This window comes from Nycticebus coucang, chromosome 7, assembly GCF_027406575.1.
Source record: "Nycticebus coucang isolate mNycCou1 chromosome 7, mNycCou1.pri, whole genome shotgun sequence".
NCBI classification, from domain to species: Eukaryota; Metazoa; Chordata; class Mammalia; order Primates; family Lorisidae; genus Nycticebus; species Nycticebus coucang.
This window is the reverse complement of record NC_069786.1, coordinates 136519664-136529027: the sequence shown is the minus strand read 5'-3', so window position 1 is coordinate 136529027 and position 9364 is coordinate 136519664. Positions and strand designations below refer to the sequence as shown.

Genomic DNA, 9364 nt, shown 5'->3' with positions numbered 1-9364 from the left:
GTGAGAGCCAACAAACAACACACCAAGAAATAATCAACTAAAACCCCAACTAGCAGTCTTTAGCCAGTAAGGAAATTACCAGAGCAACTCCTGGTTCTCAGACTAGAAAGACATCCTTTTGGGAGTCCTTTAATTGCATAAGAATGTATATTCAACCAAAGCAGTTTGTGCAAAAAAGCGCCATGGTACTTGTGCTCAGCTGAGTCCTAGCTTCTAGAGCGCTGTTGGCTGTCTACCTCACCACTTTGGTTAGTATCATTGTATCTTTCTCTTTTTCTCCACTGTCAGCTCCTTTCTCTCCTCCATTGTTGGCTTTATTCTCTCCTTCTTTGTCCTGAACACTGATGTAAACTGCTTTGTTACAGCCTTCCCCGTTCCAAGCAATTTCAATGGCAAAAAATTGTATCTTGGGGGCAAAGATAGTGTTTTCTGCAGTGTAGCCCTGAGAACAGTCTAGTTGCAGCAAAGTACCCTAACTGAAATCTTCTATGATTCCCATCGAACTTCAAGCAGAATGGCCTCCATTTCTCTGTAGCTGATTCTGATTGGAGTTATTCTGGGTCCAATATATCTATCCTGAGTTTCTCAAAAATTTCTTGGAATTCAGAGTAGATCTGGTCATCAATTTTGGTGAGTTTCAGGAATTGTGGGTCAACTGACGCAATCAGCTTGTAATAGACTTCAGCATGAGAACTGAGAGCAAAAGAGCATGTTCCACAGACACCAGCTCCCTGGAAACCGGCTCGTCAGTTCCACTGGCAGCCTCCATTGTTGCAGCCCCCAAATTACTTTTTCCATAAGTTTTACAGGTGTCTCACATCTAACTTGACTGCAATTTTAAGTGAATTTTCTTTGTTGACTTTCCAAAGCTTTCAACTGAATTTTAATAAAAATGCCATTCTCCTTCTCTTGGGACACATCACTAATATTTCTCTAGATTTTATAATAGTAACAGTGGGTCCAGCCAGCATTTTAGGCTTGGAAACACCATGACTCTGGACACAAGCAGCTAATTTGCTGAAAGCTAGTCATCCTAAAGATCAGTTTCCTAAATTGTTAATTTGCTGAACTTAATAAGTTTACTAGTTTACCAAAAACTTTTGTAGTTTACCAAAAACCTTTAAAACAAATTTTCTTTCTTTCTTTCTCTTTCTTTCTTTCTTTCTTTCTTTCTTTCTTTCTTTCTTTCTTTCTTTCTTTCTTTCTTTCTTTCTTTCTTTCTTTCTCTCTCTCTCTCTCTCTCTCTCTCTCTCTCTCTCTCTCTCTCTCCCTCTCTCTCTCTTTTTTTTCTTTCTGACAGAGTGTCACTTTGTTGCCCTCGGTAGAGTGCTGTAGCGTCACAGCTCACAGCAACCTCCAGCTTTTGGGCTTAGGCGATTCTCTTGCCTCAGCCTCCGGAGTAGCTGAGACTACAGGTGCCTGCCACAACACCCAGCTATTTTTTTGTTGCAGTTTGGCCAGGGCTGGGTTTGAACCCACTAATCTTGGTATATGGGGCCAGTACCCTACTCACTGAGCCACAGGTGCCACCCTACAACAAATATTCTTAAATATTCTCAATGGATACAACATTACTATGAAAACATTCCTTTTGAACATATATTTTAGTAACTTTTGGGGGGGGCGCTCTGTTGCTCAGGTTAGAGTACAGTGGCATCATCATAGCTCATTGCAACCTCAAATTCCTGGGCTCAAAGACTCCTCTTGCCTCAGCTTCCCAAGTAGCTGAGACTACAGGTGTGCACCACTGCATCTTTCTACGTTTAGTAGAGATGGGGTCTTGCTCTTGCTTAGGCTGGTCTTAAACTCCTAACTTCAAGCAATCCTCCAGCTTCAGCCTCCCAGAGTGCTAGGATTATATGCATGAGCCATTGCACCTGGCCTGTATTTGTATTAATTTGTGGAAATGGGCTTTGGAAACTTTGCCTAAATTTTAAGATGTGTCAGCACAAATATTTCAAATTTCTGCATTTCCTATTGAATTTTTTTCAGTTTATAGATGTTTCCAGAAACATTTTTTCTGTTTTGGTCACATTTTAGTATTTAGAATTCTCTTACTAAGTTGTCAAACTTACCAAATTTGCCACAAATTAATTTTTTTTTTTTGAAACAGAGCCTCAAGCTGTGGCCCTGGGTAGAGTGGTGTGGCGTCACAGCTCACAGCAACCTCCAACTCTTGGGCTTCAATGATTCTCTTGCCTCAGCCTCCCAAATAGCTGGGACTACAGGCGCCGGCCACAAGGCCTGGCTATGTTTTTTTTTGTTGTTGTTATTGTTGCAGTTGTCATTGTTTAGCTGGCCCGGGCCTGGTTTGAACCCGATAGCCTGGGTGTATGTGGCCGGCGCCCACTGAGCTACAGGCACTGCCCAGAAATAATTTTTTTCTAAATTCATATTTGGTATTTGCTTCCTAAAGTTGCTGTAATAAAGCAGCACAAAATGGGTACTTAGAACAAAAGAAACATATTCTTTTCTCTGTTTATGTCTCAAGCCTCCCTCTCCTTATAAGGACACTGGTCACTGGGTTTAGGGACCACCCTAATCCAGAGTGACCTCTTCTTGATCACATCTGCAAAGACTTCATTTCCAAAATAAGGTCATATTCACAGGTGTGTGTGTGTGGGGGGGGGAGTTTAGGATTCACCTTATGGAAAGGGAGACACCTTTCCACCACAACAGGTGGCATGAACTCACAGGTCTGTAACAGGTTTTGAAACTTTAGTGGACTTTTTCTTTCTCTAACAATGAGTTTTGAATATTTCTGCTTGCCTCTGCTCAGCTTCCCAGATACGTTTGCTTGGAGGAAACAGCAGAGAGAGGGGACCTGAGGGGAAGGTCTGAGAGGTCATGAGCTAGGGGATCTAGGAACCAAGGTGGCTATCCTGGAGAACTGGGAGACAGGCGAGGAGGTAGGTGTGTGGAGGAGGTGGCCCTAGTACCTAGAATCCATGCCCGGCTGTCTTAGGCTTTAGTCAGGCGAAGGTAGCCCGTGGACAGGGCCTGGGCCTGGCTCTTCAGACCGCCACTGCGCGTCCTCAGGGCAGAAACCCACGCAGGCCACCGAGAGCCTCCCCTGCCTATCCGGAGGCTTCGCCGCACTAACCGCAGAAGCTCTTCCCACCCTCGTGCGTCCTCTCGGCCCGGTGCGGTTGCCGGGTGTGTCGGGGCCTTCTGCTAGTCCTTGGGACCCTTCCCCTCCCTGTCCGCCCCGTGACTCTCGGCCCTGCGGGCCGCTCATCCCACCCCAGCAGCCCGGGAGCTCCCCCTGCGCCGTCCAGATTGGCTGCGCGGACGGGCAGAGGTTGACGTCAGGCGGAGTTTGATCCAGCCGCGTCCCAGGTGGCAGAACAAGTCCGTTAACCCTGCGGCCTCAGTTTCCTTGGGCGTCACAGGGGCTCCCCGTGCCCTCTGCACAGCAGTGTTGGTCGCATTTAGCTCTGCCCAGGTCGTTTCTGGAAGGCAGAGTTGGACCGAGGACTGCCGGCTGGCTGCGGGGCCGCCGGTGGCGCGCGCTCCCGGAACAGGGCCTGGGAGGGGATTGGCGGAACTCGGAGAGGCGCCGGGCAGGGGCGGGGCCGGGGCGGGGTTTGGAGGAGCCGGGCGGGGCCGGGGAGGGGATTGGCGGAATGTAGGGGGGCGGGGCCGGGCGGGGCAGGATCGGGGCGGGGATTGGCGGAGCCTGGGGCGGGGCCTAGGGCAAGACCAGGTCAGGGACTGGCGGGGGCCGGGCGGGGCCGGGCGGGGCCCGGGGCGGGGCGGGTTTCCAGGGAAACCGGACACTGTCTGGTGGTGCGCAGGGTCCGGGTGGGCCCCCGAGCGGGTCACCGCAGCGTGGGCAGCGGTCCTGTGCGATCTTGGTGCTGTACAGTGCGAGCTCTCCGAGCCTCGGTGTGGCCTTGCGGCAGGGGTGCGGGGAGCTGGGGTCTGGGGAATGCTGGAGCTCTGCAGGGACGGCCAGGTAGGGGGCCTGGCCTGCTGACCTCCGGAGGAGAGAGCGGAGGACTGGGATGCGGGTTGTGGGGGGCTCCGTCTCCCGCGCCCGGTGGGGGCACTCCGCTAGCCGTGGCGCCCCTGGGACGTTTGGCAGACGCAAGCCTGACCCAGCTGCGGGGCTCACGGAAGGGACTGGAAACATTGGGGAGCTGGCGGGGTTACCCCGCCTCTTTGAGGACGACCAGCCGCGCGGACGTTTTGCGTGTGTGCCCTGGCGGGGGCATGGCGGCCCAGCTCAGGTGCAACTTAGAGGACAGGACTTGGTTTCCCTGGTCCATGGGCGAGTCCCCAGGCTCCCAGCGTGTTCCTGGTAGGTTCAAAGATAGGGAAGGTGGTCATCCGACCTTCACTTAGAGTCTAAAGTCTCAGAGGCTGACGGCCTTGAACACCCGCTGCAGGGGAAGGCCAGTGAGATCCCTGATGCTTTGGACTTGGGTCCCTGGGGAACTACGGGGTCTTCTCCAAGAGCTGCTGGGCCCAGCGCTAGCTGAGACGCATCTCTGTGGTAAGCATTAAAGATCGCTAAGCCTTGTTTTACCTCCAAAATACTAGTCTGTGGAAACATAGAAAAGCCTCAACATTGTATCAACAACCACCAAGAAAAATGACAAGGATGGCTAAATGGAACATGTTCCTGCCAGCCTGCACACTCTAGTGTGCAGGATTTCACCTCCTAGTATACTACAATTTTTGTTTGTTTTTGAAGCAGTCTTTTTCTGTTGCCAGGGCTGGAGCACAGTGGCATCATCATAGTTTACTGCAGCCTCAAACTCCTGGGTCTACTGGGATCGTCTTGCTTCACTCTCCTGGTTAGCTAGGTCTACAGGTGTGCACTACCATGCCCAGCTAAGTTTTAAATTTTTTGTAGAGACTGGTCTTGAACTCCTGGCCTTAAACAGTCCTCCTGCCTTGGCCTCCCAAAGTGCTAGGGTTATGGTTGTGAGCTGCCGTGGTTCTGACCTTTCACTTCCTGGTCCATGTAAGGAAACATTTACCTTGCAAGATGGGGGTTTTCCAAGTTGACACAGTTTCTTTACATAGGGCTATAGTGATAATAGGGCTACTCTGGGCCAGGGGCTGCCCAGGGGATGCTTTACTATTGCATCTCATGAAATCCGCCCTGTAACCTAGCACATCCATCCCTGTTATGGATTTGATGTTCATGTACCTGCGAAATTCATATGTTGAACCCCTGGTCTTCAGTGTGATAGCATTTGGAGGTGGGGCATTTGGGAGGTGGTTATGATTAGATGAGGTCCGAGGATGAGCCCCTTATAAGAAGAGGAAGAGTGAGAGCTCCCTCTTCTGCCGCTGCCTTGTGAGGACACAGTAAAAAGGCAGCTGTCCAGAAGCCAGGAGAAGCGTCCTCACCGGGAAGTAAATCTGCTTGTGCCTTGACCTTGGACCTCCATCCTTCATAGCTGAGGACTGAATGTCTGCTAAGACACCCAGTGTATGGTGCCTTGCTATAGTGGCCCAAACACACTAACACAGTCTCCATTTTACAGATAAGGAAACTGAGTCATGAAGGTGTAAGGAGACTGTCTAGGCCAAACAGTGAGAGCAGGGGGGGCTGAGGGCCAGGCTCTTGTGCACTGTGCCAGTTGACCACTGCCAGTGACCCCATAAGGGGCCTTACAGCTGACTGGTTATAGTAACTATTTTCTTACTTAACCTCAAAATCATTCCCACTTATTATTTTCAGAAAACAATTACTATAAAATTTCTGTTTCTTTTATTCCCACTGTAGGTTATCCCCCTCCCACTTATGGACATATATATATATAATATGTACATATTAAACAAGTAATACCTGTCCTGTGTAACAAGGTGACTTTGCCAAGGCTGCCGCAACAAAATACCACATAGACGGGGGCAGGAGGGGGTAGGGAAAGATGGAGACGGGGGGGGGGGGGGTGGAGGATGGGAAAGGGGGGCTGGGCAGCTTAAACAGCAAAGTTATCCTGTCACTCTGGAGGTTGGAAGTCCAAGATCCAGGCTCTGGAGGGGCTGGGCTCTTCTGAGACTGTGAGAGGGCATGTTCCAAGCCTCACTCCTTGCCTTATAGGTGGCTGCCTCCTCTCTGTGTCTGTTCATGGAGACAGTCACAGTGTGAGGTCCTTGGATTTAGGACTCCAACACCAGAATGTGGGGGGGGAGGGCACAATTCAAGCCATAGCAACAGGTGACAATACCTGTGCCCGCAGCCCTGATGTCACTGTGTTTGGGCAGCTCTCTTCTCCTTCCTGGTTTATTTCCTTGTAGGTGTAACTAGGTGGTGAACACACATGGAGTTTGTGTTCTCAGCAGCTGGATCCCTTCTTTGCTGGCCAGATGCTTTGTTTAGCATTTGGGGCTCATGATTGGCATTTCAGGGCTAGTGGTCAGAATCAAAGGTTCCCAGACCATGTGCTGTGCAGCCAGGCCACCAGCCTGATAGCAGGACAGCCTGTGGACAGAGCCCCGTGCCAACGAGAGGGAGGTGAGGGTGTGTGTAGTGGGGGCAGGGTGGGACCACTTACCAGTTACGGCAAATCTGTCCTCACCCATGTTCTCTTTACACCCCCACCCTGCATCTGTCCAGCGTCCTCTCAGCCACTGTCTCTCGAGCTGGGTCCATATATGTCTGTTGAGTGTCTGCTTCCTGCCCAGCTGGCAGTGCTGGCTCTGGTGAGAGGACCCTGCCATGGGAACCTGTGCTCAGCAGATAGCTGGAGTGGGGCAAAGGACCACTGGGAGCCAGCAGGCCCGGGGCAGGAGAGGGCTCACTGGTCCCACCTCTAGGGCCAGCAGTCATTTACCCTTGTTGGTTACTGAGCTCTTCACTTCTTATGTGACTTCCTATGTGGAGAAATAGAAAAGCCTCAACATTGTATCAACAACTGCACCCTCTGGGCCTCAGTTTCCTTTTCTGTGGGATGGGGATGGCATCGCACCTGCCTCAGGGCTGTAAGGATGAAGAGACAGTACTGGTCACTCTGAAGATGCTTCAGCTGTCTTGCTCTTTTCTCCCTCTGCTCTGACCATCTAGGATCCCCTCAATGGCCCCTGAGGAGGAAGAGGAGGAGTCTGAGGGCCCCCTGAGGGAGCAGGACCTGAAGGGGGCCTATGTACAGCTTGTCCAGGGAGTGCAGGAGTGGCAGGATGGCTGTGTCTACCGAGGGGAGTTTGGGATGGACATGAAGCTCGGATATGGCGAATTCTCTTGGCCCACGGGCGAGGTAACTGGCTTCCGCCATGTCCTCCTCCTCCTTCCCCAGGGCTCAGGCTGGGCACAGCCAGTGGTGCCTGGCCTCTGTCCTCCTCAGAGAGGGATGTCACTCTGGGGACATCCTTCAGCAGGTTCATTGAGCAGGAGGGATACTAGGCTAACGTCCTTCCACTTTGGAATGTCCAGGGAAAAACATCCTTCCAGATGTCACACCCGTGGCTTTCCCTGAAGTCTGTAAGGATGAGGTTTGGAAAACTGTGACTTAAGAAGATAAATTCTTATCTGGGGCAAATGTTTTAAAATTGTGGATTATGGTAGCAACTTGCATATTTACATTGGTGAAATTGCCTTGTGTTTAAGATTCAGAAGTAGGGTAAAGGACATTCTTAAAGGTAAAATGAGAACATGCCCTTGCATCCCATGCTGGGACTTGTCCAGAAGATCAGTGGACACTCGCTGGGGCTGCAGCCAAAGCCCTCTCTGCTCTGGCTGTCCCTGGCTGGGTGGGGCAGCCTAGTGCTTAGCAAACTGGGGTGTGTGCTTGTGGGAGGGCTGTGATCCTTTCCCCCATGGGGTGCTCACTTTAAAGATTTCCCAGCGATGTGCCCCATCCCTTCACCCTGTGCCCTGAACATTGTGTGCTGTTTGGGGCTATTATGGAGTACAGGTCCAGAGGGACCCTTTCAGGGCTCCTCTCTCCATTCCTCCGCACACTGTGCTCTGCTTCTGGAAACCTGGCTTCTGTGCCTCTGGTGCCCAAGGCTAGAGACCCCTGGCCTGTCCTCCCTCATCACCTACTCCCCGTGGTCAAGACACAGTAGATGGAACTGGAATTTCTCAGCCCTGATTCTGAAGTCCCTCAAGTATGTGTTGGCCCTGCTTTGGTCACGCCCCCATTTGGGCAGCTCTGGCCTGGGGCAGGGACGTGGCAGACACACATGGTCATCTGCTCTTTTTGGTGAGGGCATTTTCAGGATGTAGGTGTTGTTGTGAGTCAGGCAGACACCCCATTAGAATGTTTTCTTCAGCAGGTACAGGGCAGTGGATGAGTGACGCCAGCTCAGGAGCTTCTGGGACGGGGAGGCATGCTGGGTGTCATCAGTGTACGGGGGGTGGTGGGGTCATGAGGGTGTGCTTGCCTGGAGGGGGGCCGGGCCTCAGGATGGAGCCTGGGGAGTGGGGGAGTGTATGGGCAGGATGAGGGACAGGAGTTCTCCAGCACCAGGCACTGGGCAGCTGCAGTGAGGAGGGGCTTCCAGGTACCCCAGCCCTGCACCCAACTGTCAACATGTTCCCAGCACAGCAGGAATGCTGTCCTAAGTCAGGGGAGACCCCAGGTCTTGTGGGACCAGAACTAAGCCCAGGAGAGCAGGAACCTGGAAAGTGCTGAGCTCTGTCCTAAACACAGATTGCCAGGACAGCCGTGGGTCCTGTGAGCGTTTGTCCTTCCTATGAGTGTCTCTTCAGTTCTCAGCTGCTTTCTCCCCGTCCACGTCAAGGCTGGAGAGCCTCCTTCATGGCGTGGGGTCTAGAGTCCTCCCACCCCCATTGTCTCCTCAGGGCAGGGACTTCTGGGTCCACGGGCAGATGCTTGCCCAGCTGTGGAGGCTTGTGGCTTGTGAATCAGAGAAAGCTAGAAGGACAAGAGGGTGCCCCTTACAGACCATGGCCCGGGGCTCGCTCATCTGTTGGAAGCATAGGGCGAGGCCATGTTAGTCCCACCTGGTCAGAGGAGCCTCACGGTCTGGACGGAGGGCAGAGAGGGATGGCTCCATGCCCTGTGAGTGGCGCACAGATCTCTCACACATGGGCGCTAACTGCTCCTCTGTTATGCCCTATCGCAATTTGCAACTTAAGGCTGTTCCTACTTGGGGAGACTCTGATAAGCTGCAGCAGCATACATTTAAATGAATGCTGACTGTGAGAGGCTGAGGCAGGAGGATTGTTTGAGACCAGGAGTTTGAGATCAGCCTAAGCAAGAGCCAGACCCTGTCTCTACTAAAATTAGAAAAACTATCTGGGCGTTGTGATGGGCACCTGTAGTCCCAGCTGCTCAGGAGGCTGAGGCAGGAGGATCACTTGAGCCTAGGAGTTTGAGGTTGTTGTGAACTGTGATGATGCCACTGCACTGAAGCCTGAGTGACAGAGGTTGGAGACCCT

At 52.1% G+C, this 9364-nt stretch overlaps 1 protein-coding gene and 1 pseudogene across 8 annotated transcripts in view; one reads left to right on the top strand and one right to left on the bottom strand.

Moving 5' to 3' along the window:
- Window positions 1-232: 232 nt before the first annotated feature.
- On the bottom strand, window positions 233-1173 carry LOC128589796 (protein PBDC1-like; annotated as a pseudogene).
- A 2639-nt stretch (window positions 1174-3812) lies between these two features.
- ANKMY1 (ankyrin repeat and MYND domain containing 1) overlaps window positions 3813-9364 on the top strand; it is an 84982-nt gene continuing 79430 nt past the window's right edge. For 3 of the 8 annotated variants that reach the window (XM_053598336.1, XM_053598334.1, XM_053598335.1), the window contains exons 1-2: window positions 4165-4498; window positions 7025-7214. In XM_053598336.1, the coding sequence (XP_053454311.1) occupies window positions 7035-7214 (180 nt within the window). In that variant the 5' untranslated portion in view covers window positions 4165-4498; window positions 7025-7034. Of the gene's footprint in view, window positions 3959-4164; window positions 4499-7024; window positions 7215-9364 lie in introns of those variants that run through there. The other 5 variants (XM_053598337.1, XM_053598341.1, XM_053598340.1 and 2 more) reach the window with 5 other exon arrangements.